The sequence below is a fragment of the Rhagoletis zephyria genome, unplaced genomic scaffold (genome assembly GCF_001687245.7).
Source record: "Rhagoletis zephyria isolate East Lansing unplaced genomic scaffold, Rhagoletis_zephyria_1.1 Rzeph_scaffold_00108, whole genome shotgun sequence".
In the NCBI taxonomy this organism is placed as follows: Eukaryota; Metazoa; Arthropoda; class Insecta; order Diptera; family Tephritidae; genus Rhagoletis; species Rhagoletis zephyria.
In genome coordinates, this window is record NW_016157192.1 from 439,515 (window position 1) to 455,581 (window position 16,067).

General features: G+C 37.9%; 2 protein-coding genes across 6 annotated transcripts in view; one reads left to right on the forward strand and one right to left on the reverse strand.

The window, feature by feature from the left end:
- The window catches only part of LOC108377602 (uncharacterized), a 380,884-nt gene that overhangs the window by 354,095 nt on the left and 10,722 nt on the right, over positions 1 to 16,067 (reverse strand). The window lies entirely within an intron of this gene.
- Positions 1,885 to 3,555, forward strand: LOC108377634 (uncharacterized). The gene is made up of 3 exons (XM_017633907.1): positions 1,885 to 2,093; positions 2,201 to 2,718; positions 3,100 to 3,555. Exons 1-3 carry the CDS (start codon positions 1,904 to 1,906, stop codon positions 3,337 to 3,339), a joined length of 948 nt encoding a protein of 315 aa, XP_017489396.1. The 5' UTR covers positions 1,885 to 1,903; the 3' UTR covers positions 3,340 to 3,555.

The following is a 16,067-nucleotide window of genomic DNA, read 5'->3' on the forward strand; positions in this document are numbered from 1 at the left end:
TTTTATATATTGGTTATCATTTTATGTTAAAAAAATATCTTCCGCTGTTGTATAAGTTCCGACGGCATAGTTAAAATTTACAATTTATGACATTCTGGAGTAAAATGTCCCACTAGTCACAATGGAATGGCCCATAAGTGTAAGCTGAAAACGCTGTTGACAGAATACGTTATGACAGAAGGAAGCAAAACTAAAATGGCCTTTTTAGCGACTTCATGATATTTACTGTTAACACTAACCCAAAACTCTTTCAGAGACACAGATTAAAATGTGTGTTTCAATGTCGAAGTACTCTGGAGAGCTATGAATGCTTCATAAATGGATTTTGTACCAAACCGATATTACTACTACCATCCGAAAAATAATCTGACTAAGATTCCAGGTGATTTACCAAGTGCCTAGTTAAGACATTTCACATTTCATTTGGCAATTCATCGCGTTCCTTGTGGAAAGTTTTATATAATTCTTTGGCTACAGCGGCCAACTGGCCATACAGGTTAGAAAAAAACCAGGTAGCAAACGCAAGCACTCAGTACAGCAATCATACCAACAACAAGTACATATCGTCGCCTGGGTAAAAGATTGTCGTATGTTGATTTCAGCAGGTTGTGGGAAATTGCGATTGAAGTTTGGAATGCAATTTCTCAAAAATGCGAAGATAGATATTCTCCAAAGTCTCTGGAAATGTTACTAGTTTACAAAATTCTTAAATTATTTAATTATTAATGTTTAATGTTAATTAGCTTTGAGTTTATGAAGGATTTTCTTTAGTAAAATTTTGTCGTAAGCGTCATTTGTCCACAATTTGGCAGCCACTTTGTATGAAATACGACAAAATGAGATCAAAATTTCTACAAAATTAACGACACCTTTTACTAATATCTCGGAAACTAAAGGAGATATCCAAAAATGGTAAGATATTGATTAGTTTAATATGGCTGCATCACTAACAAAATTTTCACAATTATAGAAAAATTTGTAGTCAATATCTCGGAAACTAAAGGAGATATCTAAAAACTGATAACACCAATCGTAAGACTTTATTTCAAAATATATAACTGTATCTAGAACTAAAAATCGTCAAAATTGCGCCTACGACAATCTTTCATCCATGCAACGATATGTATGTATACTTGAAAATAGATAATTGCGTCTCGGTCAAGCTGTTTATAGAACTTTTCTGTGGAACTCAAACCTAACGCCGGGTTACTTGAGGTTTTTATTTTTTTACTCGTTTTTTTTAGTATGAAACTAACAAGTATTGTACCATTTTACAGTCCTGATTAAGTGCGCGAACTTTTAATGGCACTTGCCAAGGCACTTTAGTACATTTTTTTTAAAGGAGGGCCTTTCTAAGTCGACAAATTATAAAGATTTTAAATTCATAGTTTAACAAATAGTCTTAATTCTAGAAAACTTAGGGCAATTGTGTCGTTATTTTTTACTTAGGTTCTAGAAATGTTATTTAGGGTTAAGGTTCCCAAGCTTAAATGAACAAAAATAATAAAAATGAACCACAATAACCGAAAAATGGTTACAGTTTGACCAAATTTCTAGGTTTTTCTTAAATGCCCATAATTTTCAAACTGCATGGGATAGATTTTTTTCTGATTTTTCTCATGATGGTTACAATCAATCCTGTCACCCCGTTTCGGCTTGACGTTGAGTTCTGGGACACCCTGTATACAAAGCCATTGCACAGATAGTCTACTATTGCACTACTTAAAATTGAATGACACATTTTAAAACTTTTAATTTAATTACAGTACAATAAAATGGTTACAAAAAAACGAGTGACATCTGCCTAAATTTTTCTGAGGAAAAAGAGCACAAAGTCACATGCAAGAGCTATGGCCAAAAGTTATCAGTAGCAAACAAGTCAACTTGTTCATTATTTCGGCATATGAAGCGGAAGCACCCTACCCAGATTATTGCGAGGCAGACTGGAAACGTAGTAAATGAAAATAATAGCGAATCGAGACCTCCCCCTCCACAAAGTCTACAACTGCAGCAAACCAACCAGCCAACCATTCAACCAATTGCACGGTACTTTAATAAGTCAATTGCACTGAAAAAAAGGAAGAAAAAGAGAGGTAGGTTCTTAAATTGATTGTTAAAGAGTACCATGCCTTCAGCATTGTTGAAAGTTCGGAATTTAAAAAATTTGTTTATCTTTTGAATCCAAATTATCACCTACCAGCGAGAAAGTCGGTTTCTTCAACTCTATTGATAAACGCGTACTCGGAAGTAATGGAACCGGTGAAAGAACGATTGAAAAGGGCGTTTGCTGTTGGTTTAACAGTAGATGGCTGGACTTCGCGAGCACAAGACCATTTTTTCAGTGTTACTGCGCATTACATCGTTGACGACGACAAGCCAGCATTTCTGGCATCCGATTTGCTGACTTGTATGTCATACACAAATCGACATACGGCTGTCAACATAACTAAAATGTTAGCAGACGTATTGAAAGAATGGAATATTGCGCATAAATTTACTGTCATTGTTTGGGATATGAAAGCGGCTGTGCGTGGAGGAGGTGGGAGGCACTGGGGATGTTTCGCCCATACGTTGAATTTAGTTGCGCAGTCTGGCTTGAAAGAAGTTGGAGTGGTTTTAGAAAAAGTGAAGGCAATTGTGCGACTATTTACCAAAAGCAGTTACGCCAGTTCGCAGTTAAAACAGACAATGGAGGGTATGCAGATGCAGCCTCTTAAGGTAATTAATTACGTTCCGACATATGAAATGTTGAAGCGGTTTTTAATGTTAAAAACTTCACTGATCTCATCACTGGCTTTAATTAAATCTTCTACGCGAGTTAATGAAGAAGCAATGTAGACATTTTGGCAAATGACGAATGGGTAGTTATTGAGCAAAGCATTGAGATAATGGAGATGTTTGAAATTATAACAACTTTGATAAGTACGCAAAATCATATTAGTTCTTCGACATTCATATTTTACGTTAAAGAGCCGACAAAACATCTACACTCATTTCGAACTGCAGAACTCGTACTAACAACGCGCAAACTAGTCCTAAAATTTGGAGAACTTAATGACCGTTTCATAGACTTGAAAAAAAAACGTATTAATTTCACAGGCTACAGTTTTGGATCCGCGCTTCAAAAAGTTTGGATTCATAAACGAATCAAATTATAAGACCACTGTACGGATGCTGTACAACAAATTCGCAAGTGTAAGAGTTCAGAGTGACATCTCCTTAGAAAGTGACGTAGACAGGGAAGAGGAAGTAAATCTTACTAATATACAAAATCAGCGATTAGATAAAGTGCGGAAAGACTTTGATGCGGAAGTTCAGCAAAATTTAAGGCAAAATTAAAACCAACTCGCATCTGCAATAGTAGAACTAGATAAATACTTAGCTGAACCTATGCTGCCCAGGAAAGGATAAGAATGGCAAATATCACTGCCCATTGCTATGGTGGAATCAAAGAAAACACATTTATCCAAGATTATACGAAATAATGAAAACGAGACTATGCATGCCAGCGACCTCAGTCCCTTGTGAACCAATTTTTTCGTATGCGGGACAAATTCTAACACAAACAAGTAAGAAAGTCTAAGTTCGGGCGGAGCCGAACATTAAATACCCGGCGCAAATATTAAATATGTTTTTTCACCTTTCCGAAACCTTCCGCTAGATGGTAAGCCGGGGTGTATCAATTTTGAGTAAATTAGCGTCCTTCAATTTCGAAATATTGAAGTTTCAAGCATTTCTGAAATTTACCGTTATATGAGAAGCGGCCGTTATTTTAGTCCGATTTCAATAATTTTCAATACCAACCTACCTTGGATTAAGCGAAACCTACATACCAAATTTCGTTAAGATATCTAAATTTTTGCTCGAGTTATCGTGTACACGGACAGACGGACAGACGGACAGACGGACAGACGGACGGACGGACGGACAGACAGACATGGCTTAATCGATTTCTTTTTTCATCCTGATCATTTATGTATACATTTGTCTATATCTATCTCGATTCGTTTTGGCTGTTACAAACAACCGTTATGTGAACAAAAATAATATACCCTTGTGCACAAGTGCGCTCGGGTATAAAAATAGAAAACATAAAGTCATCCAAATTATCGAAGATGGTGTTTTTAAATTATAACATAGATAATAATGTTTTTTGAGGATGAAAACCACTGTAAATACCTTAATTTTATAAATGTTACAAGATAGCAATACTGTTTACAAGACTGTGTATGTGTACCTTAAACTTAATATAAGTATTTATAAATATGTATTGTAATTATTTACAATGAAATATTTATTGTAAAAACAATGTGTCATATGTATACAAGTTTTTGAAACATAAAATGATAGTTTTAAACTCGTGTCATATGAATTTTACTTACATACACTTATGTAGTGTATTACACATTAAACGATTTATGCATTTGAAATATTTTCGTTTTGTTTATGTTTTATATGCAATATAGCATTGCAATGCATTGTTTCAACTCAATAAATTATAAAATGGATTCACTTCCCCTTGGGTAATTTTTTACAGTGAAGAAAAAACGGTAAATTATACATACTTATATAATTTTAAACTTAAAAAGGTAACCTAAAAAAAGGTAATGGGTAGGTGGTACCCAGAATTATAGGCAGGCTCTCGTCTTGGTTACCCACCAGATTACCTCAACCGGCTTTAGGTGTTACTCCAGAGGTAATAATGGGGTTACAGTTATTAAAGTTCTTGGTTACCTTTTTCCTCTATAAATCCCTTGAAATAAAAAAAAAATCGTTTAAAGTTAAAAAATGTATTAACTCATAATTTAAAATGTGTTCATCAATCTATTTGAGTGTGATATTAGAGTTTAACCAACTGAAATTATACAAGTCTTCTTTACCTCGTCATAAAAACCATATGCATGTCCTAATCATGTAACTCGGTATGTGGACGGCTTAAAAAAGTTTGATCACATATCGAAATGGAGGGCAAGTCTGTTAGCATGTGAACTCCAGGACTACTTAAAGGCAAGAAGCTGTATTTTTCTGTTCCGGCTTATCTCTACAAAGACGCCCTTCTACCTCTATGAGAAATGAATATTCCCGAAGTCTGAGCGCTCAAAGGATCTTATTGTACCCAACTATAACTTTATAACATCGACTAGGCTCTTTTTCATCAGTGCGATTAGAACTTGGAATTCTATTCCAATCATAACAAGACGCAGTTTAAACAAGAGTACTTAAAAAAAAGTCATATATTCTCATTTCTCCAATTAGCTGGAGCGACCATCAACATTAGTTTAAGTCTTAGTTTAAGTCTTTATATTTTATATTAATTTGGTAATAGTTTATGTGTTATTAATTTCAATTAATGCAAATTTTTGTTGTGCTAAAAAAGAAGAAAATTCTTATTGTACTAATGGTTCTTGTTTAATAATAATAATAATAATAATCACTCTGGTGAGCTGCTACCTGTCTCCAAACGACACAGTCCCTGTCTATAGGGAAAAGCTCGAAGACCTTGAAGACGAATTCCGCGATATAACTGGCCACATAATTGTTGCTGGAGATTTCAACGCAAGAGGCGTGGAATGGGGTATGCCCCAAACAAACACCAGGGGAAGACCGGTCCTTGAAATGGCAGCCCGCATTGGCCTGACCATCCTCAACACCGGAACGACCCCTACATATCGAAGGCGGGGTTTTGGATACTCTATCCCTGACATAACCCTGGTCTCAGAAAGCCTTCTTCGAAGGGCTGACGGATGGAGAGTGATGGAAGACCTGAGTGATAGCGACCACAACTACATCCCCTTCCAAGTCACTGACATAACGCGAGGGCAAACACGTAGAAAACCAGGATGGAACCCGTCTAGGGTCGATGTTCGCAAGTTCGATACGTCACTCCTAGCAGATTCCCAAGGTATTTCACCCACAATGGGAGAGATCCACAACAGGGAGTCTTGTACTAAGCTAGTCGAAGAAACTATGCGCTGCATTCACCGGGCATGCAAAGCCTCAATGCCACAGAGGAGAGCATGGTCAGGTAAAGGCAGGTATACTGGTGGAATGACCGAATTGCTGAGCTGCGAAGGGCCTGCCATAGAATGCGGAGACTCGCAACGCGCGCTCTTGGTAGACCTGAGGCGCTGACCAGAGCAGCAGCCTACAAAAGCGCTAAGAAAGCACTTGGGACCGAGATACAGAAGAGTACACGGAACTGCTGGAAAGCGCTATGTGATGAAGTGGATCGCGATCCCTGGGGCCAGGGATACAAAATAGTGATGAAAAAGTTCCATACATCATCGCAAGCGATGGATGAGGCCGGAGTTAAGAATATAGTGGATGCGCTATTTCCCACACACCCACTAAGAGCCGATACAGTGTTCGTCGAGGAGCAAGCCGAGGCACCACTGTTTTCGACAGACGAGCTGAAGCTAGCCCTGCGAAGCATGAAGCCGGCAAGGCTCCAGGCCCAGAAGGAATACCAGCGGAGGCAATCAGGTTAGCAGCGGAAACGAGCCCTGATCTTCTGCTTAACATGTACAACAGCTGCCTTAGGGCCCGGGTCTTCCCAGGCCAATGGAAGAAGGCGAGACTGGTGCTTATACCCAAGGGCAAAGGGGACCCAAACTCTCCTTCATCCTTCCGGCCACTCTGCATGCTAGACACAGCAGGCAAAATGATGGAGAGTCTGCTCAAAATACGCTAGACGTCAGCCATAGAAACCGCGGGAGGCCTTTCACCCCGACAACATAGCTTCAGGAAGGGACACTCAACTATATGAGCAATTGGCGAAGTAGCGAGCGTATGCCAGAACTGCAAGGCGCGGCCAATAGTGCTGCTAGTCACACTGGACGTCAAGAACGCCTTCAACTCGGCAAGATGGGACGACATGCTGGAGGCCTTGGAACGGTCATTCAAGGTTCCAACATACTTGCTAGATATGATCCGGTAGTACCTCAAAGACCGCTGGCTTTTGTACGACACAACACAAGGTCAGAGAAAGAGACGTATAACCGGCGGAGCGGCACAGGGGTCTGTACTTGGCCCGGACCTCTGGAACGCCACGTATGACAGTCTGTTGCGCACGGAAATGCCGCAGAGCGCCTTCTTTGTCGCCTTCGCGGACGACGTGGCCGCCGTCATAACACCAAGAAATGTCCAGCTAGCACAGCTCAAGCTAAACCAGGTCATGCGCAACGTCAGTGGATGGGTGAGCGATCACGGTCTGCAACTGGCTACAGCCAAAACGGAGAACGTGCTTCTCACCAGAAAACGGATCCCAACAATTATAAATATGATGGTCGGACCTCAACTCGTGACGACTTCTAGGTCTACAAAATACCTAGGGGTGAAGCTTGACAGCAAACTCACATTCTGGGAACACTTATGGAGTATGTGGAAAAGCTGCGCAGAGCACGGTGGCTCTAAGCCGGCTGATGGCGAACGTGGGCGGCCCGAAGCCATGCCGCAGGAAGCTTCTGATGACAGCGGTCCAATCGGTGCTCCTGTACGGGGCAGAAATATGGGCCGACGCATTGAAAGTCAAAAAATACCGGATTCAAATGTCTTCGGTCCAGCGCAGAGGGGCACTACGCATTGCTTCTGCATACCGTGCAGTGTCCGCGGACGCGGTCCTAGTTATTTCTGGCGTCATGCCAATTGAGCTACTCGCTTACGAGCGAAAAGAGATTTAAAATCTCAGTGCCGAGATAGGTTGAGCAGCTGCCGCGGCAAGGGCGCGCGAGCAACTGATCCAGCAATGGCAACAAAACTGGAACGCGAGCACAAAAGGTCGATGGACGCACTCCCTGATAGCCGACCTTCAAACATGGCTGAACAGACCATATGGGGAAGTCGATTTCTACCTGACGCAATTCCTCACCCGTCATGGTTACTTCCGAGAATATCTTCATAGAATGGGAAGGGTGGACTCACCGTTCTGTCACTACTGTGGAAACGTCGAAGATAACGTGTACCTTACATTCTTCACCTGCGAACACTTCTTGATTTCGCGCAGAATGTTGGAAGAAAGACACGGAGACATAACTCCGAACAACATAGTTGGGGTAATGATATCCAGCGCAGAAAAGTGGGAAGCAGTTGCGAGATACGTGAAATTCGTACTCCGCTACAACCCTGTAGTCAAATGTACTAGTTGTAAACTACTTCACAACTAGTATGAACCACATGCCCAACTAGTCAGTCAACTATCTTTTTTCCATGCAACCAACTGCTATTTTTAACATGGGGATGTCCTACGAGATGGCAATTGTCAGATTTCGGTCAGAAATATACCAGTCTCATACTAGTTAAAAATAGACAGAAAAATACTAGTCCAATTATGGACCAAATCCACTACTTTGGGAGTCAAAAAATAAAATGAATTCATGAATATACAATAAAACACTTTTGATTAAGTACACTTTAATATATTACACATTTTTCTTTAAGGGTTATTAAAAGTAAAAGGTTTCCGGTACAATAAATACTATATTTTTATCTTTTTTAATAATATTGAATATGCAAAAGAAAACATTTTAGTTAAAAATAAAATGAAGACTTTGGTTCATTTTTGAGTGAACTAAAATAAAAATAAAAGTTTTCATTAAAATAAATTAAATTCATTAACTTTGCACATTCCAGTCTTTTCTTTTTCAAATTTTACAAAAGTAATAATTAATGTTTAAAATTTGAGATTTGGATAAGAATGAAATAAATGAATAATTTAAGCAGTTATTAAATATTCTTAGCTTTTGTCAATAGTTTTTCTTGATGATAAATAATAGAAATTAATCAAATAATTATAATCGTGTAATTAAAACAAGTCAAAAATAATTGAAAATGATCAAAAATAACAAAATAATGATGTAAATAAAATTAATTAATTAATTAACGTTTTTTACGTAATTAATTATTACTCATTAAACGGTTATCCAAAGAAATATGCTTTAATTAATAATCATTATTAATATTAATCATTATTTAACAGGTCTTGTATAATTGAATACGTACTCCCTTTAATGGTTTACAATATACCCAAAAAAAAGTTATAATATTTTGTCAATGTTATTGTGGCTTGTTAACATTTTATTTTTAATATTTTTATTGAGCTTTGCAATCGTGGTACAAAGCTCAATAAAAATATTAGTTATAATATTTTGTTTACTTTATTGTATTAAACTGTTGAAGTCAAAACAGGGCATGAATAAATAGTTTCTACTTGGTACAAGTCTGGTAATTTTCGACTAGTTCGGTTTCAGTCAGGAAATTCTAGTTGTAAACTAGCATTTTTCCTGACTAGTTTGGAGTTTCACTACAGGGAAACGAGAGGACGGTTGTCTACTGAGGACACCCGAATGAAACGCCCCTACAAAAGAGCAGCCCCAAGGCTCTAGCAGCGCGCTCATGCATCTGAAGACATGCAGAATTGCGGTGCCAGCTGCGGTATTCTTGCGCGGGCGGTGGGAGTTTGGGTTTTAGTGGGTAGCCCAACTCGCTTCGGTGGGAGTCCCACACTCGGGGAAGCATTTCCCTCTCCTACGAACAAAAAAATAAAATAACAATAATAATAATGTCCTACCAATCGGCTTTCACAAAGCAAATAATCGTGGGTTTTCCAAATTTGCATTCAGTTTGAAAAGTGTTTGTTTACTTTTGGTTGCTGCTTTCTGAATGCAGGTGCGCTTACTGTCTTATTTTTTTACTTTTGTTCCTTAGTGCCACTAATTTCGCCATCACGAAACCCTGTCAAAAGCATCTAAATGTGTGCACATTGGAGATTTGCGAAGATGCGTGCAATTGCCAGTACTTCTTTACCTGTGTTGTGGAAGGATAGCTAGTTCATTGTTAACCATAGTGAATTGTTAACAAAATACACAAAATAAAAGCAAATAATCTTGCCTCAAAATTTCCGCTAATTTACGTTTTGTTTCGCAGTCTACTTTCACACATTTTTCTCCTGTTTGTTTTTGCTCTTTTTTTGACGTTTCATCAAGTGTGTGGGTAAGAGGCAAGAATGATAGAATACAAGATTGCGCCAATGAGAGAGGATTTTTGAGCGTAATTTTTGCGTGACGTCATCCTGGTGCAATTGCGAGAGAGAAATGCCAAAACGCATATAAAAATATGTAAACAATGCAGAAAAATGTGTTAATTTTTTTATTACATGGCCCAGTTTTGCAGGAGTCAATAAATATACAAAGATTGATTAATTAGGAACACGTAGCAATAATTTTGGACATGTAGCCCTTTAGGTAGGTACGATTTTTAGCACATGAAAAAATGGATGTATTAACAGTGTTTGCAATTTCATGTAGACCAAAAGGAAGGTGTGCAGCAAAGTGAGTGCATATTTATATTTGTGGACGGTAGCCAACCACCATAAACTCCACAGCTGTTGACCCCACAGCTTTGATTTGACGACTTTTGTACCATCTCCGAGAGGATGCATGAGTGTGTCTTCTTTGGAAACAAATATTCTAAGTAAAACATAATTTAAGCTGAACTTTCAAATGTATAATAATTTGGGCACTGTTTTGTATTAGGTACGTAACAGCGCGGTAAGATGCCGTTTGAATTAGCGCCTGGCGACCTTATCCACTGGTGCATTACCTCATACCAGCACTAAAAAAAATCAGGTACTAACAAAAATAAGTAGCTAGTGAAGTTCATGTATCTATTTACATCTCCTCGCCGGCAGAACTGCTTCCACTTTTTTGCCAGATTTGCGTCCGTAGGAAACGAAAAAAACTTATATCGCACGCTTTCCTTTTGTTTTAACCATTACACTTTGTCGCGGACAACTTCATTTTGCTTTGTAAGGTCTCAATAATTGTTTAAAACCACACAGAAATATTAACGCACAAATATTAAAATTGTTATTCGGTTTTTTCGTATGCTCACAATCAACAATTGCACCAAGATGACGTCTCGCACACAGCTGATTCTGTCAAAATCACAAAGAGCGGATTAGCGGTACCGCGATTGGCGCAATCTCTATTTCTCTCAATCGTGGGTAAGAGGGCTGAAAACTTGCAATTGTGTGTGTGCCAAGAATGAATGACTGTGTTAGCGCCGTCTTTAGGGGTGACGTTAGCACACAAAATTTGTGTCGCTGTCATTTTTACGCTCGCGCTTATTCGCGCTGGTGCAATATTAACGCCGGCGCTTTTCTCTGGGCGGTTTAATTTTAATTATAATAAAAAATCTGAAATATATGATTGTGTGATTTTTGGCCACTTCTGCTTTAAGCGAAATGTATTTTAATTTGGTTGAAAACAAATGCAGAGGCGGGCAATCGACTTGCCGCTAGCACACAATTCAAACTGAACATTTGAAGGCTCATTTACATGTAGCTGAGCGTGGAAAGATGTTTGCTACAACAGGTCGCGGCCAAGAATGTCCATGATCAAATCTCATCAGGCGAAACATTTAATTTTAAATTTTTAATTTCGGTTTTCTTAATTATGAAAAAGCATCTGTGAAGTGCGGAACGAAAGCGTAATGAAATGACTGACTTTAAAGTGCTTTAAGCCCAATATGTTTAAAATTAGTTGAAATTAAATGCAGAGTCGGATAATTGACTGATGCCTAGGACATCGCCATGTTAAAGTCAACAGTTCGTTCAAAGGGTGAAAGTCAGATCTTCAACTAGTTGTGGCGGGTAAAAAACTAGTTGAACATCGATATTTAAACTAGTTTCTTTCCATACTGGGTAGTATCTTTCCGTACTGGGTGTGCTTTGAGACAGTTCTAAATATCTTTTTTTTTTAAAAAATACAAGTATTTTTCCCCCATGTAGAAACATCCTAGGGGGTGAAAGCTTAACATATTAAACTTTCTTCCCCGCATATATTTTTGGAGCACCCTATTGTGTAATGAACAGTATCGCCTAGTAAGATAAATAGAATGGAAATTAATTTAACACGGTTGCTTTAGGTGGCAAAAAATAAAAAATAAATTGTAATTTTATTTACAGAAAATTTTACATTAAGTAGCTAAGGAGCAAACTTTTTTAGATCTTTGCTGCAGCTAAACTCCTTAGACTATGTTCAAACAGGCCAATTAGTTGAGGCAATTAAGCTTTAAATTGCAGCATTGATTTTGGTGTTCACACCCACGTCAGCTGCGCAATTAGCCATACGAAATCAGCTGGTGGATTACCTACAGTGATGGAAAAGTTGGTACAATCGTACCTTTATTTAGTTTGAAACCACATTCGGTACTAACACACCATTTTAGGAACATTTGGAACGTAGCCAAATAACTTCTCAGGAAATAAGTTCTTATTTTTATTGACATTTTGATGCATTTTCTGGTGGGGGCAACTTGTCTAATAGCTTCCCTCCTTCGTGAAGGGGCATACAAATGATACACAAGGGTGGTCAAAGTAGCGCAACTGTAGTTGATTTCGCAAGAGCTTCAGATCAAAGAACTGAGAGGAAAGTGATTCACATTTTCTACAACACAGTTTTGTCTCGCATTGCTCGAAGAGATTCTTTTCATACCCAAAATTTGTTTAATGTGAGTACAGAAGTTGATATAATCTCGATGGGAATTGTTATTCTCCTATTTTCTTTATATAGAAATACATATTTACATTTTAAGTACATCTCTCTACTTTTAGGTAAAGTTTTCCGTAAAATAGGTACAATTTTATAATTCAATTTTCCATCCCTGATAGAATATCAGCTGTAAAACAGGACCAGAAACAAACAGCTGATTGCTCCTTCTTTCAGTAGAATTCGAACCGATGATCCCACTGACTCAGCCAGTTGCCTACGCACTGTGCTAAGTTCGCCTTGTGAATTATCGTTGCTTTTTCCTACTTTTTCATTTGTTAAGCCAACACAATCAAGCGCAGCTATTCCGCTTCGAGTCCCACTGAAAGAAGTCTGATGAGGAAATGTGGTGATTTCCGAAATAGCTACTTCTACCATTTTTTCAAATTATTGTTGCTTTTCCACAATAAGTTTTTCATTAAAAACGGCCTCAAGCTCAATAAAAATTGTTGAATATAATTGTTATAAGGCCATAAAATAACAAAAACAAATTCATCATAATTTCAAGCTTTTTTCTCAGAAGTGTTTTTTGAGTATACAATTTTGTAGCCCATTCAATTTTAGTAATAATGTGCAAGTTTCAAGTGGGTTAAAGTTACCGTTGCTTTTTTAGAATTTTTTTCACCGAAGGTGTGTAGCGCTGCTACTAAATTTGAAAATACGTAAATATTTTAAGGAATTTTAAAAGAGCATTTAAAAGGGGAAAATTATAAGTAAAATTGTAAATGGGGCACGAAAAATCGAGGTACTTAGGCGGGTTGAGTAAATACATATATAAAAATACGCGTGTTGCCAAGTGAAAAAAGTGCTCTATTGTCAATTTTTAATGGTAAGGGGAGGGAAATTTTTGTTTCCTTATATACGTGAGTTATATTTTAAATAAGTATATATATTGCGCAAATACCTCGCATAATTACTCATTTAAATCCCGTTAAACTAATCAAATGTTTCTTGCCAGATACCAACAGGGTTGCTTAAGTAGCTAAAAGGAAATTTTACCCGAGTTGAGCGTTCCTTTGTCGCTCGCTTACAAAACATGCACCTAATAATAGATTGGAGCTTACGCATATGTTAGTGTTTGGCCGAGCTTCTCCTCCGATTTGTGGCGTGCGCCTTGATATTGTCACACAATGGGGAGGGCCGACTCCGAACGGCGATTGTATTTTTATGAGAAGCTGTTTTTCAAGGCAATANAAAGGAAATTTTACCCGAGTTGAGCGTTCCTTTGTCGCTCGCTTACAAAACATGCACCTAATAATAGATTGGAGCTTACGCATATGTTAGTGTTTGGCCGAGCTTCTCCTCCAATTTGAGGCGTGCGCCTTGATATTGTCACACAATGGGGAGGGCCGACTCCGAACGGCGATTGTATTTTTATGAGAAGCTGTTTTTCAAGGCAATAAAATACACTCGGAGGTTTGCCATTGCCTGCCGAGGGGTGACCGTTGTTAAGAAAAAACTTTCTTTCTATATTTTTCGCGATGTTGCTTTGACCAGGGCGTGAATCCAGGCACTGCGGAGTGTAGCGCGCACTGCTAACCAATACATCACAGCGGCCGCCAATATTATGATACAACAAATAAAAGACGATAACGACAACGGTCATTTGGGAAACGTTATCGGACTATGACGAGCAAACAAAATAAACCTTAATATAATGTTTTTGTTTAAGCGACATATGGGTGTTTCCATACAGCCGTATGCGACATTCGTACGCTTATAGAGTAACGTAAATATATCAAAAATAGAAGTTACTGAAAAAAAAGATTACGGTTATGTTGCAATCAAAGGGTACTATGTTTGAGAAAAAAGTAAGCAGCCTCGAAACTTTGGTGTGGAAAATATCCGTTCAAAACCAGGTGATAACGTACGCGACAAAAAAGAAGTGGTTTTAAGGCACATATACATATATGCGAAAGTCTGCGAATCATGGGAGTTTTTCTTTTCTTTAAAAATTCCTAAACTAAGCTAAATAATAAACCTTTACAATCCTTTCATATTTTAAGAGAAATTATATCTGGCTAGTTTTATATTAAAAAAACAATAACGTACGCGACATAACGTACGCGCCAATTTTTTCTCGTAAGTAATATTTAAGTAAGTAGTATTTATTGAGAACTCTTCTCGCCACCGTTTCATTGTTTTACAACTATTCTAAATAATGTAAATGGAAAATTTGCAATTAACATTGGTTTTGATGTATTTGATTGAAATTTTCATACTTACAATAACGTATGCGACAAAATTTAAAGGGTAATACATTTTTTTTACTTCGGTTGGAAAGAAAATTTTACTGTATATCTTTAACTGGAAGAATTCTCGCTTAAGAATTGTAATCTGCATTACCTGCGACTGCCAATATACAAATGACATAGACAAACAATGTTTTTGCATAACGTACGCGACATTAGAATACTATCAGAAGCAAATCAACAAATTACCGTTATTTGAGCTCTGACTTCTCCTTTTTCTCATTTTTATACTTAGTTGTTATTGCAAATTTGATTTTAAGATGTAATTCTAATGTTTCAAATTTCCTTATTTAGTTAATAGTAAAGAGAAAATAGTTCATTTCATTAGAGAAAACTGAGTCGAAGAGACATGCAGTTTTATTCTTCCATTTTTGAGTTTTAAATAATAATAATAAGCTGAAATACTTCTATAATATAAAAATTCGAGTATTTTTCTTTTATTAATTCGTCTTAAAAACCTTTTCCAGTTGTTTTTATTTTTTCAGTCCTGGTTGGCATTTTCATGGCAACACCCATATGCATTTCCAGCATAAACCAAGTGCAGCGAACACACACACGCACTTGTATTGCACTCCCGCCCAAAACCAAGTGCAGCGAACAAAAACACGCACTTGTGTTTAAAAGTAATTCACCCGTTCTTAATTGGGTATGTATTTTTTATGCAATTCTCAAATATCTCTTCGCTGAACTTAGTGAAGTGATAAGTAGTTGGCATTTTCAGCTATGGTCAACGCTAAACCAGCTTGGCTATCACACGGTGCTTTAAGCATCTCTCTCACTCCACTCCCGGAGTATTTTTGGAATGGTAGTAAGCTACAGCTTACAAGCCACACTGGGGCTCTGCATGAATGCATCCCTGAATAAATCCCAGCTCATTGCACAGCAGCCTACGGCAGCTACAACATGACTCCTCCAATGGAGTCCCCCAATTGATACGTGGTAAAAGGGTCACATCTTGCGCTACCGCTTCACCAGCCTGCCCGCATATCTCACTCTCTCTCTCTCGCATAGCAGGCATATGGAGTGCGTGGTTGCCTTGTTGTGCACCTATAAACCATACGGGCTCATTCAGCTCGATACATAACCACTCGCAAAGGTAATCCCTACCTCCTTACTACTCTAATAACTCTAAGCCTGGTCTCCCGCTTTCCCTCAGCTAAACAGTTTTAATTAAATGAGAGATTTTTCGGTAACTTATATAAGCTCCTCAAGTTTAGCTAAACAAAATTAATTAAACTACCTTTCGAAGATATCTTTTATTCAGCAGGAA

Coding starts and splice junctions, on each gene's coding strand:
- LOC108377634 (XM_017633907.1), top strand. CDS start 1,904: ATGAAGCGGAAGCACCCTACCCAGATTATTGCGAGGCAGACTGGAAAC. Junction 2,094..2,200: donor AAAAAGGAAGAAAAAGAGAG/GTAGGTTCTTAA, acceptor ATCACCTACCAG/CGAGAAAGTCGGTTTCTTCA. Junction 2,719..3,099: donor TGCAGATGCAGCCTCTTAAG/GTAATTAATTAC, acceptor TTAATTTCACAG/GCTACAGTTTTGGATCCGCG.